The 23,492-nt window shown below is 37.9% G+C and overlaps 1 protein-coding gene across 1 annotated transcript; it reads right to left on the minus strand.

Moving 5' to 3' along the window:
* Window positions 1-9,911: 9,911 nt before the first annotated feature.
* On the minus strand, window positions 9,912-10,859 carry LOC142850845 (olfactory receptor 52N1-like). Its single transcript, XM_075974746.1, is given in 3 exon segments — window positions 9,912-10,315; window positions 10,318-10,364; window positions 10,366-10,859. Coding segments are annotated over 3 exon segments (945 nt in total).
* Window positions 10,860-23,492: the final 12,633 nt, after the last annotated feature.

Here is a 23,492-nt window from a genome sequence, read left to right on the forward strand (position 1 = left end):
GATTCAGCACTCTCTCCCTCCATACTCCCCATCCTGATCACTCGTATTTCCCTCCCCACCTTCCCTGCCCACTCAGGGAGCAATCTCTTTATTTCATCTTTCTAGGGTGATCTGCGTTCCTCCCACGAACTCCTTTTGCTATGTAGTCTCCCTGGGTCGGTGGATTGTAACACAGTTATCCTTTATTTTAAAGCTAATATCCACTTATATTTGTCTTACTGTGTCTGGGTTACCTCACTCAGGATGAATTTTTTTCCTATCGCTAACCATTTGCCTTCCTGTTTCCTGGTGTCCTTGTTTTTAACAGCTGAGTCATACTCCACTGTGTAAATGTCTCACATTTTCTTTATCTGTTTCTCAGTAGAGGTACACCTAGGTTGTTTCCAGGTTCTGGTGATTTCAAAGAAAGCTGCAGTGAACGTAGTTGAACAAGTGTCCTTGTGGTATGATTAGGCATACTTTGGGTACACGCCCAAGAGCAGTAAAGCTGAGTCATGTTGTAGATTGATTCCCAGTCTTCTGAGAAACTGCCACACTGACTTCCACAGTGGCTGCACACGTTGCACTCCTACCAGCAACTGAAGAGTATTCCCCATGCTCCACATCCTCTCCAGCCTCCAGCAGGAGCTGTCATTGTGCCTTTGTTCTTAGCCATCCTGACATGTGTAAGGTGGAATCTCAGAGTCATTTTGATTTGCATTTCCCTCATAGGTAAAAATGTTGAACACCTCCTTAAGTGTTTCTCAGTCATTTGAGAGTCTTTTCTTGAGAATACTGTTTAAATCTGTACCCCATCATTTAATTAGATTATTTGGTTTGTTGATATTTAGTTTCTTGGCTTCTTTATATAATTTGGAAATCAGTCCTCTGTCTGGTGTTGGGTTGGTAAGATCTTTTCCCATTCTGTAGGCTGTCATTTTGCTCTATCGATGGTGTCCATTGTCTTACAGAAACGTCTCAATTTCATGAGGTCCCATTTATTAGTTATCATATTAGTACCTGTGCTATTGGTGTCCTATTCAGAAAGTTGTCTCCTGTGCCAATGTGTTTGAGATTATTTCCCACTTTCCTTTCTATCAGCAGCAGTGTATCTGAATTTATATTGAGGACTTTGATCGACTTGTATTTGAGTTTTGTACAGGGTGGAAAAATGTGGATCTATGTGCATTTTCCTACATGTTGACATCCAGTTATTTCAGCACCATTTGTTGATGATGTTTTCTTTTTTCCATTCTATAATTTTGGCTTCTTTTTTAATAAAATGGGAAAGTGTAACAAAATTATTTTCTACATATATTTTCTCTAGTTTCTTGTAAAAACAAAAACAGATTTCAATGAATTAGAATGTTATTACAAGAGTATGTAAATACTCAATACACACTTATTTATAAAGAGTAACACAGACTAACCCTGGTATAAATCTCTTTAATGCATTATGACTAATAACAATTAAATTTAAATTTTAAAGCAGTGTTGTTTGAATGTTTTATTAGAAACATACATAGAGATTACATATTTAAAATGCACTTTAAGACTCCATACAGGGAAGCAGGTAGCCTCACTGCAGATCTTCACTTATCCCTCCTCTCTTCCAAGTCCAATTCCCCAGTTTCCTTCCCAGTTCTAGAGCAGACCACCTGCTGCAGGCTATCTTTCTTCCTGGCCCCATCTGTCTATAGTGGAACACACAGTTCTTCCCCCAGCTTATTGCTTTATCTCAGGTCCCAGCTCAGCAGACAGTCTCTGAGAACCTGTCAACCAAGCCAGCCGCAGAAGCGAGTAGGCCAGTGAAGCAGGTAGGCAAGCTCAGATCTTTATTCCCCCTCTGCTCTTCTGTATCTAAACCTCCAGCCTCATGTCCAGTTCTGTAACAGACCTGAGGCCTTTCCCACTCTCTGCTTCCTTTCCTAGGGAACTAAACAGATCCTGGCAGAACACCCTGTTTTTCCCAGCCACTCTCAAGCCAATCCCCATTCCCAATTGTCAGCTCCCAATACCTAGAAACACATTTTACCCGGAAAATTGGCCACACCTAACAGAATCCCAGAAGAATTTAACCAAGCAACACAACCACTGCACCCTTCTAAGTACCAGAAAGGGCAAGAGAAACCAAGTAATAAAACACCTGCCCAACAAAGACAAGACCAGATATTAGCACCTAGAATTACAATCTTCCCAAACCCAAATTCCTAGACACCAGTGTAAAAACACAATCGAGAACCAGGACAAAATGTCTTGGTTAGAGCACAGCAGCTCTACCACAGTAGGATCTAAGTATTGCAATATAGCTACAGCACAAGACACAGACCTTAACACAGCTATTATGAATATGATAGAGGACCCTAAAGGGGAAATGAATTAATCACTTAAAGAAATATATGAAAACATAAACAGTGGAAGGAAACAAATAAAACAGTTCAAGTTCTGAAAGTGAAAATATAATTATAATAATCCCTAAACTAAGAGAAATCTAAAAATGAAAAATCTAGGAAGTAAATAGGAACCTCAGAGAAGAGTCTCATCAAGAAAATACAAGAGACAAAAGAAAGAATTTCAGACATTGAAGACATAATTAAAGAAATGAATAGCTCCATTAAAGAAAAAGTTAAAACTAAAAACTTTCTGGAACAAAATATCCGGGAAATGTGGAACACTATGAAAAGACCACGTCTAAGAATAATAGGAATAGAGGATGGTACAGAACTTTTAAAAACAAGTTTACAGAAGAAAATTGTCCTAACCTAAAGAAGGAGATGCCTAACAAGGTAAAAGAAACATACAGAACACCAAATAGCCTGGACCAGAAAAGAAACTCCCCTTAGCCTAAGTACAGAACAAAGAAAAATATTAAAAGCCGAAGGGAAAAAGAAAAAGATAAAAGACATTCCATGATAAAACCAAATTTAAGCAATACCTATCTACTAGTCAAGCTCTACAGAAAGTGCTAAAAAAAAAAACCCCTCCTACATAAAGAGGTTAACTACAGCCAAGAAAACACAAGGGATAAATAATCCTAGACCAGCAAATTAAATACACACACACACTCACGCACACGTGGGAGTGCCCCCCCCCCACCACAACAACAAGAAAATAAAAGGTATCAACAGGCGCTGATCATTGACATCTCTCAGTATCAATGGTCTGGTAGAGCCATTTTAATATCTCGCAAAATAGATCTCAAACCAAAACTAATAAAGATAAGAAAGGACACGGCATACTCATCAAAGAAGAAATCCACAGAGAAGAAATTGCAATTCTTAACATCTATGCACCAAACACAGAGACTTTCAAGTTCATAAGAGGAACGCTACTACAGCTTAAATCACATATTGGACTCCCACAAAGACAGCAGGAGGCTTCAGTACCCCAGTCTCTACAACACTGACCATCCAGACAAAAACTAAATAAAGAAATGCTGGAGCTAAGTGATATGATAAATCAAATGGACCTAACAGATGTTTAGAGACGATTTTACCCAAACACACAAAAGAATATACCTTCTTCAGTGCCTTATAGAATTGTCTCCAAAATTTAACAAATACTTAGACATGAAGTTTATTCTGTCTTCCTTATTCTCTTTCTCAATCCCATTTTTATTTTTACAATAAATGAAAACATACAGACAACAATTCTTTAACTAAAAATATATAAATATCCTATTTTATCATTGCATTGATCAATATATTTACCATTAAAAATTAGGGCATTTTCTTGGTGTGGTGATGCATGACTCTAATCCCAGCACTTGGGAGGCAGAGGCAAGTGGATCTCTGTGAGTTTGAGTTCACCTGTTCTACATAGTGAGTTCCACGACTGTAGGGATAAGTCCCGCCCCTTAGGGGGCGTGTTCGCCTCGGGCTAATGTCTACCTATAAATTTGGCGAGCTTGCTCCCACCTATCTCCTAACCAATGAGAGCCAAGCAGTTTCTTTTTATTTAACCAATGACCTTCCTCCATCACATGACAGCTAGAGATATATAGACTCTGTCTTAAAAAATATTAGGGTATCTGCTTATCCCTAATTTAAATTTTAGTGTAATATCCTGAACTTCCATGAAGTTATGTGATGTCATAATACTCTCCATCCACATCTATTGAAGTAAATTTTTTGTAAACTACAGTCATCTATGTCAAAATCATCGAGTCCTCTTTAAATAGGCTGGCTATTCTCATCTAAGATTTCCATGGATGCTTATATTAACCATGTTCTGGACCAAACTCATTTCTTCAACCTGCCTAAACGGGCCTTGATTTCTGAGGTCAGTCTTTTGCATAGTGGTTTGCTACACTACCTAAATCAGTATCTTTATGATCCTGTCTTACATTGGCCAACCTTATGGTGGTGATTACCTTATCATAGCCAGTGTCCCAGTTCTCATTCTGCCCAGGTCACCATGTCTATTTTCTTAACTAGGTAGAAAGAACTTACACTTTTAGCTGAGAAGTATTTAAGACTATACACCCAAAAGATCCTCAGAAAATATTCATCTCATAAAATACAATAAATGTCCAAGCTATACAAATCAATAAACATGATACCAACAGAATGGAAGATAGAAAGCATATGATCATTTAACTAAATGTCATTCAGGACAGAAATCTAAGATCAAATTAGTTATTAAAAAAACATATCTCAACACAATAAACTTTGGTGTACCTATGCTTTATTTTGTACTACATGGGGAGACTTTGAAAGTTTACCATTAACATGTGGAACAAGGACTCTCACCCATTTCTATGCAACACAAGGTTGATCTTTGAGCAATTGCATAAGAGACTAAAACAAAAGTCACCCAAATTAGACAAGAAAACAAGTAATTTATTTTGTTTGGTGGCACAGTCATTTATAGACCATCTAACACTAACAGGACAATCAAACCTGGTCATGAATTCAGTAGAGTTGTAGGACACAAAATTAACAAATTGAATACTGCCAGTCAACCATTTGAGTGAAACTGAGAAAACAGCATCATGTGCACTGCATTCCAAATAAGTTGTAGACATTTAGTCAGTTAGCCTGCTCTTCGGGCTGATGAGGGAGGGGGACTTGATTGGAGGAGGGGGAGGGATACGGGAGGCGGAGGAGGGGAGGAGGCAGAAATCTTTAATAAATAAAAAAAGAAAAAAAACAATTATTGAAGAAATAAATTGAAAAAGACATAAACAAATAAAAAATGTTAGTTGCTTATCGGAATTAATGTTGTTAAAATTTATGTGCTACACAAAATGGCCTACAGACCCAGCACAGTCCCTATCAAAAACTCATGAGGAACAGACTAAAAATAGCCACAAAACATTTCAATTAGCCAAAACAACTAAGGGTAAAAGGAGCAAAACAGGGAAGTTGTTGTCTGACCTCAAACAAAATCCATGCTAGAGCTAACCAAACACCATGATGATATTCTAAAAACAGACATGTGGAACAATGAAGCAAAATAGAAAGTCACATATAAGCCAGGCGGTGGTGGCGCACGCCTTTAATCCCAGCACTTGGGAGGCAGAGGCAGGCGGATCTCTGTGAGTTCGAGACCAGCCTGGTCTACAAGAGCTAGTTCCAGGACAGGCTCCAAAACCACAGAGAAACCCTGTCTCGAAAAATCAAAAAAAAAAAAAAAAACAAACAAACAAACAGAAAGTCACATATAAACCCTCACATTTATAGCCCAATTTGTTTTTAATTGTTTGACTTACTATTTTATTTTCTGTGTGTGGGTATTTTGTCTGCATGTAAGTATGTGCATTACACACACAGTTGGTGCCTTCAGAGGCCTGAAGAGGATGGCAAATCTCCTGGAACTGGTGTTAGAGACAACTGCGAGCTATCACGTGGGTGTTACAAATTGAACCAGATATATCTGAAGACCAGCCAGTGTTCTCAATCACTGTTCCAACTCCTTAGACACAAAACCGGATTTTACAAATCAGCAAATGTAATAAACAGTCTCTTTGATAATGCTATTGAGAAATCTGGGTATTTCCATTTAAAGTTGGAAAAATAGAGCCTTATATGTCACAAACATTAAAGAAAAACCAAGACAAACTAAAGTTTTATGTGTTACATACTTAGGTTTTTAACATAAAGAGAATACCATTTTCTTAAAAAAGAGAGTGTTTCCAGAGTGGAGTGAGCTGTAGCCATTAAATTTCTTGCTGAAACTGTGTACATACAAGTAATATTATATGGACAGAGCTGGTTATATTTATATATTTATAATATGCAAGTATGTACTTACATATACATATATATAAAGAAATATGTATTTATATATTCATATATATTACACACCACACATACACACATAACTGCAATTAAAGAAAAGATGGAGGAAAGAGAAAAGGAGAAAAGTTTATAATTAAATTTTAGTTTCAAAATTTAAAGAAATCCCTGTTATGAGAGTGTTTATTTAATTTGCTTGCCTAAAGCTATTCAATAATTTATCTTTTAATCTAAATTAGTGTTTAGTTTCTTCTGTGTTTATTTTCTCTGAAGGAAGATGGAATGTTAAGTCTTTAAATATACCTACAATGCCCCTTTTATAATGCTTACCATTTTCCCCTTGCCAAACACTCTTGTCATCCTCCAGGTAGAGGACTGTGTAAAAAGATTTTTTTGTTTTGATCCAGAGTGAATGGAATTTGGTTAAAAGCACCCTTCATACTTCTCCAGAGTTTCCCTCACCCTCCATATCTTTTGCTTTTATTACAGAAAATGATAGAAAAAACTAGGAGTCTGTTAAAAGTATAATACTGAGAATGAAACATTATACTATATACTATTCCAGCACACACTGGCTAGAAATTGAAATCAAACTAAATGTTCATCAAGAGGCAAATTCAGAAAATATGATGTATGTATGCGATAAATGTGATTTATCAGTTACTGAAGGATGATTTACTGTAGCATCATAAATGGTCTTAAAGGTCATTATGCTGAGTGAAGTATATCAGTCAGAAAGACAGGTACTGTATTATTTCAACTACATAAGAATCTAAATGTGGAGGCCCAAAAATGTGAGCCCATTTCCTTCTTTTCTGGCGATCAGAAACTTAATGGTTGCTCAAAGTGGCAATCCAACTCAGGATGTGATTACTTAATTCCTTTGACATTAAGATAGCCTTTACAGTTGTCAGGATATGCAAATGTACTTCTGCTACTTCTTTTGTAATTATAAGGTCATCTGGGGGGTGGCTGTCTTCAGGATAGTGGTTGAGGGTAGCTTCACTGCCTAAGCAACAGAATGCTAATGATTTGATGCCTCAAAGTGTTAAAGCTTAATAGAGTCTTTTGTTACATTCTCTCCTGATTTGTACTGGGTATAAAAACATATGGAAAAATAAATGTGGGCGATTTCAGTGTTCACTGGAATGCCCTACCTTTTAATGGTTTCTTTTCTTATTAGTTTTCATGTGTCTTCATATTCTTCACTAATATTTCAAAATCCCCTCACCTCTACTCTGGCAAGTGGTGTTTTTGTCGAGGCTGGTCAATGACATATGGCAGCCCACTGAGGTCAGTCCACTACATCTCAATAGCTGAGCTCATAGATGTTTGAGAGCACAATAGTGCTTACCAGAAAATGAGGGCATCTTGAGCAGAAGACAAGGTGAGCCAACACATACAAATCCATATATATATATAAACAATAGTATCTGTAGTTCTACTATAGAGTTGGGAGATGGCAAGATTTTGAGTGTTATTTTGAGAAAGTAATAACATATAAAGTAACAGATATGCTTACCAGTCCAATTTGATTTTAACTATACATAAATTGTGATATCACATTGTATCCTATGATGTCAGCTGATACTTATCTTTCAAACCTAAAATCTGTATTGAAAAGAAAGTATTATATAGCAGCTTATATTGACTCTTCTCTTGCTTTAACAGTTGTTTCTTTTTTTTTTCAGATGTTTCTTTTAATGACAACTCTAAAAGGCAGATATTTGTCTTCCTAGACACAACATTAATACATATTCTGAGTTATTCTTGTATGAGTTTTAAACCAGAACTCACTATGTGTCTAGGATGGCCTAGGGCACATGATTCTCTTGCTTTAGACTCCTGAGTAGCTGGTATTAAGGATATTCATAATTTTCCAGACTTATTTTGAGTTTTTATTGCTGTGAGTTGTTTTTTTTTCCTTTCTATAAGACCTTTGCAATGGTATTATCTTCTCCTGAGATACATTAAATATAACCTGTTCTTATCTATCATGTAATTTCTTAATGCTTTAAATCATCTGCCCTATCCTATTACATACAAATGCCTCTACTGTTTAACTAGTAAAACATATTCTCAGACATCTGTGAAAAAAATTGATCCTGAAAACATACTTCAGAAAAGATAGGATAATGATACTGAACCAACAGTGAAAGATTCAAAATCTTGATTGGTTGTAAAGTGTTCAATAGTCATAATCCAAAACTCATTAATATTTTTATGATGATACCAATCCAAGGATTGTTTATTAGTTTTCAATTATTTCACTGAAATCATAAATAAATTCAGAAAGAGTCCCAAAATTATAGCAAACAAAACTTTCATAAGATCATAAAAGTCAAACATATGGCCTCCTGACATTGATATCTTGGTAACAGTTACCTACTCACACAAACTTTGTGTTTTCCACATTACATTATACAACATCTGTGGACCAGATGGTTCATAAACTGTCTGAAGAGCAAAATGGGTTCAGATGCAATAAGCAAGTTGAATCATTGTATATAACATAGTGATTAATAATCTACTTAAAGTCCAAGCACACCTTGGAAAGAATCATCAGAAAGAACACTGCAAGCACATACATGTGAACACAACCTCTTTAAAAGAGCACACAGGGTAGGAATTAGATGAAGGAGATTTTGAACAGAGGAATTGTTTTCACTATGATCTTGTCCACACTTTTATTATAATTTGTACAAATATGCAAATACAATTTGCACTAAGTTTAACATTCTTCTGAAAAAAGCAAATATACATAATTCATAAATCATGCATAGCTAGCCTAGGAGGTAAAAAGAAATGTTATAAAGATTGGACAGTCATGGTATTGCTCAATTCATGTTATTAGAAACACAAATCAGATTGAAGTAAAGAATGTATGAAGAAAAGGTTCACAACATAACTAAAAGATTATTAATTTGTCATGTGTCGTCCATATCAAAAACCAAATCTAAAGTATCTCAGACATGTCCCTCTTTAGATGGTATCAAAGACAAACGTGACCTTAATGTCTAATAACATAAATCAGTTTGCCTGCTCCTGAGTTTTATACAAATGAAAACAAGTTTCATGTTTTTCCTTCATGATTATATTTGATTAAGCCCAACTTATGTATTCAGTTAATTTGATATTGATGAATATTGCTATCACACCTGCTTCTAGACATTATAAGTAATTATTCCATGATTTACCTCTCTTAAAAGTTCTTTTCTTAGTAATCATGTGTATGAATTACAAATGAATATATAGCTGCTAAATTTGGGATTAGAAAGCAGATAACATAGGACACATGAATAAACTCCAAGTGATTTTGTGAACACAAAGTTGAGATGAAGAATAATAAGCACAAATATTGCTGAAGATAGGCACAAAATTGCCAGTTGTCAGTATTTTTGAAGCAGTCAACTCTACGCCTAGTGATCTGAGCACTACTGTAACATTTATGAGATTGTAGCCCAGGAGAGTGATACTTGTCAGGAGACTGAAAGCAGGGAAGGCACAGAGAGCTCAAGGGAACCGATGTTGAACAAAACAGGTTCTCTACTTATGTGACCAAACATATAGAAGAATCTGAGTCACGTATGTGCCCTTATTGCCATCAGACATGGGCTTTAAAGTTTCTTTTTGTTTGTTTGTTTTTTTAACCTAAAGCAGGTTAAAGAAACTATGACTTCTTAAAAGTGTCCATTAAATTTTATGAGAAGAATTTTCTTTCCCTTTAAACAAGAACCTGTCTCGTATCTGCTTGGTTTTCACTCCATACACAATAGGGTTCTTGGTGGGAGGCATGAGTAGATAGAGATTAGCCATAATGATGTGTACAGGGGGAGGGATGGTGTGCCGTCCAAAATGGTGTGTAAAGAAGGTGAAGAAGACTGGGACACAGGTGATTACAATGGCGCAGATGTGGCCAGTGCAGGTGCTGAAAGCCTTCTGTCGAGCATCTGCTGAGGACAGACTCATGACTGCCTGTAGGATCATGGTGTAGGAGACAATGATACACAGGGTGTCAAAGCCCCCAATCAGGAGGGCAACCATTAGCCCATAGATGGCTTTGATCTGAACATTGCCACCTGATATTTTAGTGACAGCATGTGGTCACAGTAGGTGTGGGGGATGACATTACCCCTGCAGTATGGCAGTGAGGAGTGTGGAGGGGATAATGAGAATCACACCCCTAAGAAAAGTGAGCATCCCTGCCTTGGCAATGACCACATTAGTGAGGATAGTGGCATAGCGCAGTGGGTAACAGATGGCCACGTACCAGTCTAGGGCCATGAGCATCAGCACCCAGGACTCCATCCCAGTGAAAGTGTGCACAAAGAACATCTGAGCCAGGCAGGCCTCAAAGTCAATCTCCTTGAGCTTGAACCACAATATGCAGAGAGTGTTGGGAAGAGTGCTACTGCACATGAGCACATCTGTGAAGGAAAGCAGGGCTAGGAAGATGTACATAGGTCTGTGTAAGGCCTCTTCTGAGTAGATAAGATACATGAGCCCAAAGTTTCCTGTAAGACCGATGGTATGCATGGTGAACAGTGGGAAGGAGATCCACAAATGCACCTCTTCTGGACCAGGAATGCCATTGAGGAGAAATGATGCAGGAGTAAGGCTGCTGCCATTTAGAAGTGACATAATGAGTGTTGGAGGTTCATGGTAAAGCAGTCCAGAATTGTAATCCCCTAAGATCACAGACTATGCAATAAACATATTTTTCCTCCCCATAATGACTAATTTGTCTTTTTTGTGCTTTTTTATGTGCTCTCCCAAATTTTTGGATGTAGTACATATAGTTGTATTCATGATTTTGGGGTTCAGTATCCAGAAGATAAAGTCTGGTCCCTGTATCTGGGTTGTGTCATCCACTCCACAGACTATAGATGGACTGGCCTCTATTGGAGCAGCTAGACTGGCAAAACATTTGATGTGTTCCAGACATTACTCATCCACCTCATGGTGTCTGCTTTGTACTGAAATATCAGCAAACATCAGTGGCTCATACATCACTTTCAAAGGTTTTACTTATAGTCATTCTTGCAATGATTTCAACTATGCATTAGCTTCAACTATTTCATTACGATGCATAGAAAAATTAAATTACCTAGAATATAAATAATCTATTTGTACTAATGTATTTTTTAAATAAAAAAACCAGAACTATCTCTAAAACAAAAACAAGTATAGTAAAATACTATAAGTAATACTTTTCTTGCTAACCCTATGGGATGGGGATGTCTGTTTACTTGATGGACTGAAGTAAACAGATGACAATGAGTCACTACTAGTACAACTTCAGAAGCCAGTATTTGATTCACATTGCTTTCTAGTCTAACGGACTCTAGAATCAATTGGATGAGAATGGTAATGCCTTTTATAATAAACCAAGCAACTGACATAACAACATAGTGTTTTATTCTCTATCTGTATCACAACCTCACAGAACCAGAGATTCCATTTTTCTCAGGTCATGTAATCAAGTGAAAATTTTGTTTGTAAAGTAGACAATATGTCTTTATACTCTGTAACAAAACAGCCTACATATTAGGATCGGAGCTCACAAAATAATTATACATAGAAAGAGAGGGAAACACTGGATGTAATAGCATGTTTTTCTAGAATCAAATTAAGTCATGGCCATAAGATGTATCCAGATAGGAAACAGAGGTCTGGAGAAGTAGCCACATTGACCTAAATGTATGGGTTGAAAGCAGTAACAATGAAACAATTGCAATCATGGGAATGGTTATAGGTTCTTGAGGAAAGACATTGAAGGAAAGATAATAGACTCTTATTTCACAATTATCAATTTTAAATTCATAGTATTTTTTGATAGTTTGAGAAAGACCTACAAGACATTCAAACAGATGGATGTACTTATGTAAATTACAGGTTTATGAAATTTATTCTCCTTTCCTCACATCCTTTATTTAATTTTATATAGTTTTTTCAAACAATAAAGACTGGGGAGATAAGTTTAGGTACAATTTGAGTTTAGGAATAATAAATATATTGTAATTATGAAACAGAAGCAGTTCTCTGAAAAGAATGACAGTATTAAAATAGAAAGTTGTGGAATAAAACTCTATGATTCTTTTTTCTTTGCTTGCGCAAGATAAATATTCTTCCTCTCATAACTGTTGTTGTTGGTCTGTATGTGCAGATTAGCTAAGAGCTAATAACTCCTCCTCCTGGAGTTATGTTTTAGAAGTCAAAAGCCAAATGTTTAATTCAAAGTGAAAACTGAATTTGTAGTGTGGGGATGTAGCCTTCTAAGAGGGTCCACTGAGACTTTTCAAATGTGAGGAGATAAGACTGTCCGAAACTCGCCCTCCTTCCTAACCTGGATTCATTTCTTTCACAATAAAAATACAACCCCAATGTAGAAATCTGATACTTACCCTAAAAATCAGTGATGTTTCTCAAGAAACCAAATATCCAAGGGTTAAATATTATTCACATCTTTAGCATTCAGGAAAATAAAACCCATATTGAGACCTTGAGAAGCAGCAACAGAAGAAACATGTTATTCACTTATTCTTCTCCATCTTCCCTTTTCCCCTCTGCATGTATGTGAATTTGTACATGTGTGCATGCATAAGCATGGAGGCATGAGAGGGAGAGAGAGAAACAGAGAGAGGAGAGGCTCTAAAGTGGGAGAAAAAACTCAATTGGTTCTGTCTCATTTTACTGTAACCTCCACGGAAAGGTAATTTCCCAAATGTACGGGTGTTTATGCCCTAAAACCAGCTATATCTGGATGCTGAGGACACTAGCTGAGCCATTGGGAATAGTCTGATAAATTCTTTTAATCTTCCATCACAGTCTAAAACTCCTAAGGGTGTAATTTTTCCTAATTACAACAGGGACTATAACTTTATATGTTTTCTTAAAATTTTAATATATCACATGCAAAAACTGATACATATATATGTATAAATATACACACATATTTGTTTTTTTGAGACGAGCTTTCCCTGTGTAGCTCTGGCCATCCTGGAATTTCAAGTAGGCCTCAAACTCAAAGATCCACCTGCCTCTGCCTCCCGAGTGCTGGGATTAAAGGTATGTGTCACCAGAGCCTGACTTGATACTAAAATCTTTTAAAATCAAACAACCAAGTGTATACATTATGTATTTAGTGCCCTTGATAAATTCTCTGGCATCATAAATTTCGGTACATTTTTGGGGTTTATTTGGATGTACCATCATCATGGTGTCTGTGAAAAGGGAGAATGCCTCTTCCCTATTTTAACACCTTTTTCTTACCTTTGTGTAATGCTAGCATCTCTGTGCTGTGGGTATTTACCAGAAGTAGTGGCAAGAGATATCTTTGTTTTGGTGACTAGGTGTGATAGCTTGAATGAGAAATGTCCCCTAGTCTCACGTCTTTAAACTCTTTGTCCCCAAATGATAGCACAGTTTGGGGAGGCTTAGTTGGAGCATCTTTGGTGGAGAAAGGGTGTCACTGGGGGCAGACTTTGGGATTGAAGGCCTTGGCCACTTCTAATTATTTTTTTTCCTTTGTTCTTGTGAATGAGGAAGTGAGTTTTCAGCTTCCCATTCTTGCTTTCAAACCTGTTGCTTGCTTCTATACCTACCATTCCTCTGGAACCATGAGCCCAAATAAACTCCTCCTCCTAAAAATTGCTTCTAGTGATGGTAATTTAACAGAGAAACAGAAAACTAAACAGTACATTTAAGCATAAGGAATCCTCCTGGAGATATAGAAAACTGGTTCCAATGGTCATATATGAAGAGTTGGACATAGAATGAAGAAGCATAGCCAGGTAATAAAACTACAATCACTTAAAACTTACCTTGAAAGCTGAAGAAACTGTCCTTGGCTAAATGTTTGCAGACACAGATACCAGTTTGCAATATGTTTATATGATTATAAAATTCACTATTTTCAAATACACCTCTTATACATCCCAAATTTCCCGTTTTTGGTGTCTTGGTTATACATAACTTTAGTTGAAACACCAAACTGTAGTGTTTATCCTTTTCTGGCCTCTGTTTGTCTGTCTCCTCTTTGCGTCTGTGTGTCTGTGTGTTTATATGTGCTGCATTCCTGTGAGTCTAGGACACTTGGTGTTTTACAGCAGCATGTGAAAGCCCTTGGAAGATGTTGGTTTGTTTCTCCCTGAATTTTTTGTGACTTATTGTTTGAGACAGTGACTCACATTGGACTGGAAGCTCAACAGTTTGGCTACCCTGGCTGTATAGCACACTGCTGCTCTACTACTCTGGGTGAGGTCTGTCACAGTGATGTTGTTTTAGTCAGGTTTCTATTGCTGTAAAGAGGCACCATGACATGGCAACTTTTATAAAGAAAATATTTAATAAGTGAGGATTGCTTACAGTTTTAGAGGTTCGGTCCATTATCTTCATAGTGGGGAACATGGTATTGTGCAGGAAGACACAATATTGGAGAGGTGGCTGAGAGTCCTACATCTTGTAGGCAAAAGGAACTTGACTGACACACTCAGGGGTATCCTGAACATAGGAAACTTCAAAGCACGCCCTCACAATGACACTTCCTCCAACAAAGCCATAACAACTCCAACAAAGCCACACCTCCTAATAGTGCCACTCCCTATGAGATTATGGGGCCAATTACATTTAAACGACCAAAGATGTCTATATCTTTAAGAGAGTGGTGGGTCCCAAATCTTACAATAGCACACATCTCTCTGGTTGGGCATCTCCTGCCTGACTCTCCTTCAGGTAGGTCACAGTTCCCTGTCAGGTGCTATACACTGTGTTCTTCTCCTGGAATCTCATCCTGAGCTCATTTCCTCTTTCAGATCAGCAGTCAGAGGAGTCCCGTGTTTGCATTGGCTAGATAGCTGGATAAGATACTAATGGATACGCTCACTCTGCTTCTAAACCTCTTAAAGGAAACTCCTTACAAATCCCAGGAGTTGAGGTCAGGCTGTAATGCAGCACAAATAATAAAAACCTAGAGACAGATATTAGGGTTCAACCTCAAAACCAGAAAATTAAAGCAGCCAAGCCACAAGAGAAGTTTTACTTCTACCAAGACTGGGCCTCTCTCTCTTTCCATTTTCTATTCCCTCTAGTGCTGGGATTAAATGCATGTGACTCTCTAGGACTGGGATAAAAGGTCTGAGCAACCACCACCTGGATTTGTTTCTGTATTGATCATGTGTAGGCCAGGATAGACTTGAACTCACAGAGAACCATCTGACTCTATCTCCCAAATCCTGGGATTAAAGATGTATGCCAATACTGCCTGACTTCTAGTGGCTTTAGCTTTGTCTCTGGTCTTCAGGAAAAATATATTGTGACTTTAGCTTTGCCTCTGGTCTTCAGGAAAGATATATTTACCAAAATACAAATAATACAGCACTATACTGTGGGTTCAGGCCACAAATACCAGCTCTATGGTGGCAAATGTCATGATGTCAGGACTTCAGCTCAAGGTCAATATGGTCCTCAAGGAATCTTGTGGGAACTCAAAAAAGAAACACACACAGGCACTCACACACACACAGTAGCATTTGTTTGGTGTGGTCTATCTAAGCCTTAATCTTATTCGCTCTCAGCCAAAGGCAAATGACTGCTGAAGGAATCGAGCCAGACTATACTAAATGTGAATTCAGGTGACCCTAGCCTACTATGACTTAATATCCTATGTTATGATAAACACAAATCACCTCAGTATTTTTTGATAATTTTAAACACAAGTGGTGGACTTACATCATTTCCAGCCTTTCTTCAATGCTTTCTACTCCCATGTTGTTTTCTTCATACTGTCTATTCCATGATCTATTAATTTTTCTAGAAGTCTCTTTTCTGAAACCATGATTTCAATACTGTGATGAATATTCTAAGTTATTAATTTCAGATTATATCTGGAATTAAGAAAAATGGAGTGCACACCTATGAGGGATTTTTGTATTACTTTAAATAGGACATGTACTTCTAATCCAGATTTCAAAGGGAGGAAAGAAAACCTTTAATCCACATATTTTGAACTGGGAAAAATCAGCCTCTAATCTGAGCCATGGCTTCTGCTGGAAGCCTACATAGGGACTTGGAAGAAGGAAATTTCATGCTTTATGTCTCATTAACAAGTCAATTTCTTCACTGGCGTTAGAGACAGATTCTTCAGGATTTTGGTCTGTATTGAAGACCAGATGAGACATCCAGCTTTGAGAACTGAATAACTACTGGATTCTTGGACTTCTATTCATAGCCAATCATTGTTGGATTCCGGAGACCATGGTCTGTAAGTCATTTAAAAAAATCTCCCTCCTCCTTAGAGAACATCGATAAATTGCCTCACATTTCCTATTGAATACATAAAAATTTTCAGTTGAAAAACCACTGTGTGGCTTCTCTCACATTTACACATAAAATCAACAACCATTTAAAAAGAAAGAGAATCTCTATCTTTATTCTGTATTTTTAGTGTTTCAGTTATTATATAATGGAGGGATTTTCTTTTCTGATCCAATCTATTTGGTGTTCTGTAAGTTTTTTGTACCTTTAAAGGCATATTATTGTTTAGGCTAGAATTTTTTATAATTTTGTTAAATATGTTCTCTGGTGTTTTGAGCTGAATTTATTCTTCTTTTCCTATTATTCTTAGGTTTTTGTCTTTTCATAATGCCCCAAATTTTCTGTATGTTTAGTGTTAAGAATTTTAGATTCAGCATTTTGTTTTGTTTTGTTTGTTTTTGTTTTTGACAAATGAATCTGTTTCCTCTATTGTGTCTTCAATGCCTGAGATTTTCCCTTCCATCTCTTGCATTCTGTCGGTGATGTTGGGTTGTGATGTGTTCCCGTGGTGTGATGTGTTCCTGTTCAGTTATCCAGATTCCCATTTCCAAGATTCCCTCCATTTGTGTGTTTTTTCTTATTGATTCTATTTCCATTTTCAGGTTGAACAGTTTTCTTTACCAGTTTGTTTGTTTGTTTTTTCTTGGGTCTCTCTTAGATTTATTGATTTCTACCATTTTTTCTTTGGTCTTTACTTCAAATTCCTTAAGAGATTTGTTCATATCCTCTTTAAGGACCTCTATCATCTTAATAAAGTAATGTTTAAGGTCATTTTCTCATCCTTCAGCTCTGTTGGATGGTTTATATCTTGCTGTTGTAAGATACTGGGCTCTGGTGATGATATATTGCCCTTTTTGTTATAGAATGTGTTCTTAAATTGGTGTTTAGGCATCTGGATTTGGGATGATTTTAGGTCTAGGCGTTGACTGCTGAATTTGTCTTTGTTAAACAGGTGCTTTGTTTCTTGGTTTCTTTCTTCTCTCTGGTCTTCTGGCCTAAATGACCAAGAATTATGGTTACAAGCATGTCTTCAGGTCAGGAGGGTATCCCCTCTAAGCTAGAAAGGCTATGGGTCCCTAGATCCATATGACTGAAGTCTTCTTCTGAAGTTATAGACCAGAGGAGAGGGTGCAGAGTGGGTTCCCTGGATCTGATCTGGCTTCTAAAGTCCCTGAACAAAGTAGTAGACCAGAATATGGGGCCCAGGGGTGGTAGTACAGTCTGGGGCTGTTGAACAGGCATAAAGGGGTTTAGTGGGTGAAGGGAAGTGTCTTTCCTGGGATCCATAGAACTGTTCTGGTCTTTGGTACAGCTGCTAGGAGGCTACGTGCCCTAGTGTGGAGCTCAGAGGATCTTCTGACTTTGATTATGTATTATAATTTTGGAAATCATACCCATTGTATGCTTGTTGCTGAACATCATGCAGTCTTCTGAATGCAATGCCTTTTCTTAATCATTTGCATATTGATAAATGTTTAACTTGGAGCAATTGTAGGTATAGATTCAGTGAATATCTACATATGAATTTTTATATAATAGGTTTTTGTATTTTCTTATAAATAACTGGGAATTAATTGGCTTAGTTATATCACATGCCAATGGGGAAATTTTGTGAAAATAGACCTGTTTTCAACATCTTTATCCTATTTTTCATTCCTTCCTGTGATGTACTAGAAGTCCAGTTTCTCTTTATATTTTCTAATATTTTGGTAAGACTAATAATTTTGATTTTAGAAATTTTAATAGATTTGAAATGCCATTTAATTATAACTTCAATTTGTATTATCCAGTTGAGTTTTCATGTGTTTATTTGTCACTCATCTCTTTAAGAAGCATCTAATTAAAATTTTGTCAAATTTTCAAATTTTGGACGTTTGTTTTTTATTGGTCACTCATAAAAAGGTTTTGCACAATTGAATTTCAAATATATTGTCTGATAAGAGTTCAAAGTCTCTTACTCCAGTGTTGGGTTATTGTTTTCATTTTCTTAGTGTCATATTGAAATAAAGAAAAATTTAAATATTTTAATTAGTCAATATCAGAGTCAGGATTATGAAGGAGAGAGGATGGGTGAAGAGTTTGCTCAGTTGTCTCTCATCAATGCTTAGTGAATCCTTGGCCCATTTTCAAATTATTGTGTGCTCTAGAGACAGACACAGCATCTGGAAGAATTCCTTTGTGTTTGGAAGGGGCTTTAAACTCTAGTCTATCTAAAGGGTCTTCAAAAGATGCAGTGTTTGTTTTGTAGCAAGATAATTAAAAGAATTTTAATTTTTTTTAAGCATTTGACCTGGCTTAGCTGAGGCAAAGATGAAGTTCCCTCTGTGCATACAGGTTTTCCCAGGGTTACACCTAGAGGGTTTTCTTTTCTTATTTTTATTTTTTATTTCTCTGTACTTTAGTGCTATATTCTTACTTCTCCACTGTATTCTTTTGTCATCTGGGAGAATTCCTCTATGCTTGGACTTAAAATGAAGACTTCTACGTGTTTGACCCTGCAATTGTGTTTTCCCCCCAAAGTTGTGAGGATAGATTACAAAGAGATACATCTTATTTTGTGTAATATTTTTTTTTACCATTGTTACACAATGACAGAATACAATATTACCATGAAGATAATTGGAATTGTGATTGATTTCTTTGATCAGGACTCCTGAAACTCACTTCTTGAACAGTGCGATGTCAACCCTCATGTATCCATGATAAAGGATGGCATGTTCAAACCCCTGGAATCAATGATTTCTGCATAAAAGTATTGTGAGCTGCTTTATACTTGAAATATGGCTCTGATGTCCATTGTAGAAATAAAGTCCATTTGTGAAACAATTATCTTATTCAGACTTGGAACAAATATTTACTATAAAATATCGTGTTTGCGGCCCAAGAGTATAAAAACATTGTGCGTTTACCATAATATCGTGTAAAGCAATTGTTCTGTCTAATCTTACTTACACATAAATTCTCCTCTTTTAAGAATATGAATGACAAAGATCCAAAGACTACAAATCATTGGCTCACAGTCAAATTTCCTTACGAAAAAATATCACACGATCTTGAATCTGCTTGGGTCTCACCCCATAAATGAGAGGGTTAAGAGCAGGAGGGTAATGACCTATAAATTAGCAAGGAGGATGTGGATATACCTCTTCTTTTATAAGCCATTGTTATAAAACCCTTTATATATATAATCAGATATCCATCCTATAAAATCTGTCACTCTAGAGAACCCTAACTAAAACAGGTGTGTACTCACTTTCACCCCGTCTACTTCTTTAATCTCCCTCAATGTGCTCCTCTGCTCTCATGATCATTCGACCTACAGGCTTCATTCGGCAACATATTTGTAATTTAAATATATATGTATAATAATGAACATATACATTTTTCAAATAAAAAGAGTTTTATATTCATGATTTACCAATATCATCCTATTGGCATTGTATTCATATATGAGGAGAATATTTTCCGATTTCATCCACAATTTAAGTCTCTTTTTCTATTTCCCCAATACACTCTTAGGAAGCAGAGCCAGGAGGATTTGTCTGTTTTCCAGGCCAGTCTTGATAATATAAATTTCTCTAGGCTAGCCAGGGATATGTAGGGAGAACCTCTTTGGGAAAGCAGAGGAAGAGGAAGAATGAACCTGAGGGTGAGGGGTTGGGGAATAGGGATAAGGCTGAGGAGGGATGAAAAGTAAGATGGAGAGGAGCAAGTTGAGGTGATATGGACGGGTACCGCTCATGCACAGACATCAGGATTAAACACGCATACACCTCTCTAGTTGCTGGTAAAAGGAGCACTTTATTGAACAGCTCGATGGATGGTTTATACCTAACACAGCCTGGTGGACCAACAGGTGTTTATACGTAACCCAGCCAGATGGGTCAACAGGTGAAGACCTCATTGCCTGATCCTCGGTCATGGCCAGGGCAATGAATACTCAGGAAGTAGGGTTGGTAAACAACTTTGACACAGCTCTCAGAAGCTCAAATCACTAGCAGGGAAGAACAGCTGGAGGCCAGGACTCAAAAGGTCCCCACAGATGAGGAGGGCCAGGGGATGCAGATGGAGATAGAGCATAGAAAACAGGAAGTGGGAGGGGCACAGAGAGGAAATGTAGAGGTGTGGGAGGGGCAGAGGAATGGAAGGAGGAGGTGAGGCAGTCAGAGCTGGGAGGGGAGGGGAGGAAGAAGAAAGAGATGGAGATTCTCTTTCTTCTTAAATGGTTGTTTATTTCATGTGTAAATGTGACTTGGTAATGAGACATAAAGCATAAAATTTCTTTCTTTGAAGTCCCTATGTAGGCTTCCAGTGGAAAGCATGGCTCAAATTAGAGGTTGATTTTCCCAGTTCAAAATATCTGGATTAAACCTTTCTTTCTTGGAAAACTGGATTAGAAGTACATGTCCTATTTAAAGTAATACAAAAATACCTCATAGGTGCGCACTCCATTTTTTTCTTTTCTTTTAAAAATTTTTTTTATTAAAAATTTCCACCTCCTCTTTGCCTCCCATTTCCCTTCCCCTCCCCCAATTCCCCTCCCCCTCTGTCTCCAATCCAAAGAGCAGTCAGGGTTCCCTGCCCTGTGGGAAGTCCACGGTCCTCCCCCCTCCATCCAGGTCTAGGAAGGTGAACATCCAAACAGGCTAGGCTCCCACAAAGCCAGTACATGCAGTAGGATCAAAACCCAGTGCCATTGTCCTTGGCTTCTCAGCAGCCCTCATTGGCAGCCATGTTCAGAGAGTCCGGTTTTATCCCATGCTTTTTCAGTCCCAGTCCAGCTGGCCTTGGTGAGCTCCCAGTAGATCAGTCCCACAGTCTCAGTTGGTGTGTGCAACCCTGGTGGTCCTGACTTTCTTGCTCATGTTCTCCCTCCTACTGCTGCTCATTGGGACCTTGGGAGCTCAGTCCAGTGCTCCAGTGTGGGTCTCTGTCTCTATCTCCATCCATCACCAGATGAAGGTTCTATGGTGATATGCAAGATATTCATCAGTATGGCTATAGGATCAGGGCATTTCAGGCTCTCTCTCCTCAGCTGCCCAAGGAACTAGCTGAGGACGTCTCCCTGAACCCCTGGAACCCCTTTAAATTCAATTGCCAACCAAAAAAGAGAGAAAGGGAGGGAGGGTGTGAGGGATGGAGGAGGGAAGAACGGAGGGAGGGAGGGAAGGAGGGAGGGAGGGAGGTAGGGAGGGAGGGAGAAAAGATGACTAAAGTGAAATGCTGTCACTCTCACACCGGAATTTCAGCAGTGAGCTGTTTATCCGACCTATGGAGAAAAAACTTACCACCCTAATTAAGTCAATTAAGCAAGCTTTATTAACTCTGCCTAGGACTGACTCAACAATATGAGATTTGAAAATACAGAGAGGGTTAACATTTCAGGTCCTCTCCTAGGGAAAAATATAAAAGTGTAATTTTGCAACATAAGAAATTTTCAGAATTTTACAGAAAAAAATTTGACTGTTTGACAAACAGTCTTGGCAGAACACCTGGTGTTACTGGGTGAAGCACGTGCGAACTAAACCTGAGTTTTATAGCAAAAGAAACAAATTATTCTGACCTTATAAAAAATGGCTTTTTCCACTAATATGGAATCAGGTTGTCCGAACAGGATGCCATATTTATACAAAAACAATCCTAAGTTTATCTCTTCCTTCCTTCCTTTCTTTTTTTTTCTTTTTTCTCTTTGTAGCCTTGGCAGTCCTAGAACTAGCTCTGTAACCCAGGCTCTCCTGGAACTCACAGAGATCCTCCTGCTTCTGCCACTTAAGTGCTGCTGGATTAAAGGTGTGTACCACCTAAAGTCTCTAACCATGCATTTTAAGAAAGTCTGATAAAGGAATCACACCTGAGGTCCAGCTTTCTCACACTAGTCCATCAAGAGGTTCTCAGAGCTGGAGAATCCTGTGTTTACATTGGACAGGATGCTACTTTCAGGAGGCTAGCTGAAACCATACAGTGACTTCAGTCTCTTTTGTGTGGTGCAGTCAAGGTCACTTGATCAAAGATGTTGTCTAATCCCAAAGGAGACTGTTGATTGCTTTTAGAATGTCCACACTGGGGAAAAAAATGACCCTGAATGTGTAGTCTGTTTCCTGAGTAAGGAAGGGACCTCACATTTGAGGCACTTTACCAGGCATATTAATATAGCAGTTATACCTTCATACCCTCAACAAATTCTCTAACTACTGACAAAAACATTTTAAGAAGCCCTGAGGCCCCTGCTATGAAACTACTGTGCAGGTGATTCAGTTACCCACCTAATCCCATCCTGTTGACACCTTAACACTGGATTTCATCCCCTGTTGAGGCAATAAAACCAGATTCCTGTTTTTCTAGTCCTGAACACAGTAAATACTTCGAAGACTCTTCAGTATTGATTTGCATCCAGGCCAAAAGGAAAAGACTAACAAACAGTGTGAAGTAACAGGATTTGTTTGCTCAAGTACAATAAATAAAATAGCCCCTCCAGTGTGTTCTATATAGCTGAGTCAAAAAAAAGACTTTATAGGATACTACGAAAAGTACCTTGAATAAAAAAGTCCTTCCAATGTCAGATACATAGCAAACCCTAAAGAAAGATTTTACAAAAAACAGTTAAAGAAGGCAGTTTGGCCAGCACCTTGCAGGCTTAGCAGAAATCCTGCATCCAAGCATGTGAGTGGTAAATTAGCCTCTGCCCTGCTCAGAGTCCCTGAGTACTAGTAGAGGCAATGGAGATGTCCCCTAGGAACCCAGAAGCTATCAGGAGTTTAATTCATATTAGGAACCTGGAAAGTTACTTCCACATCCAGTCTTGCTAGAGACTCAGCAAGGCCAGGCAAGGGCACAGAGGAAGGAGGATGATTCACACTTTCGGGGGGGGGGGGGCACAGATGCAAGTCTCTTGTTTCCAGGGACTCCTCAAGTTCACGGTGTGTCCACAGGAGCCAGGGTCAGCAATTGGAGTGAGCACTA

This window comes from Microtus pennsylvanicus, chromosome 5, assembly GCF_037038515.1.
Source record: "Microtus pennsylvanicus isolate mMicPen1 chromosome 5, mMicPen1.hap1, whole genome shotgun sequence".
Taxonomy (NCBI): Eukaryota; Metazoa; Chordata; class Mammalia; order Rodentia; family Cricetidae; genus Microtus; species Microtus pennsylvanicus.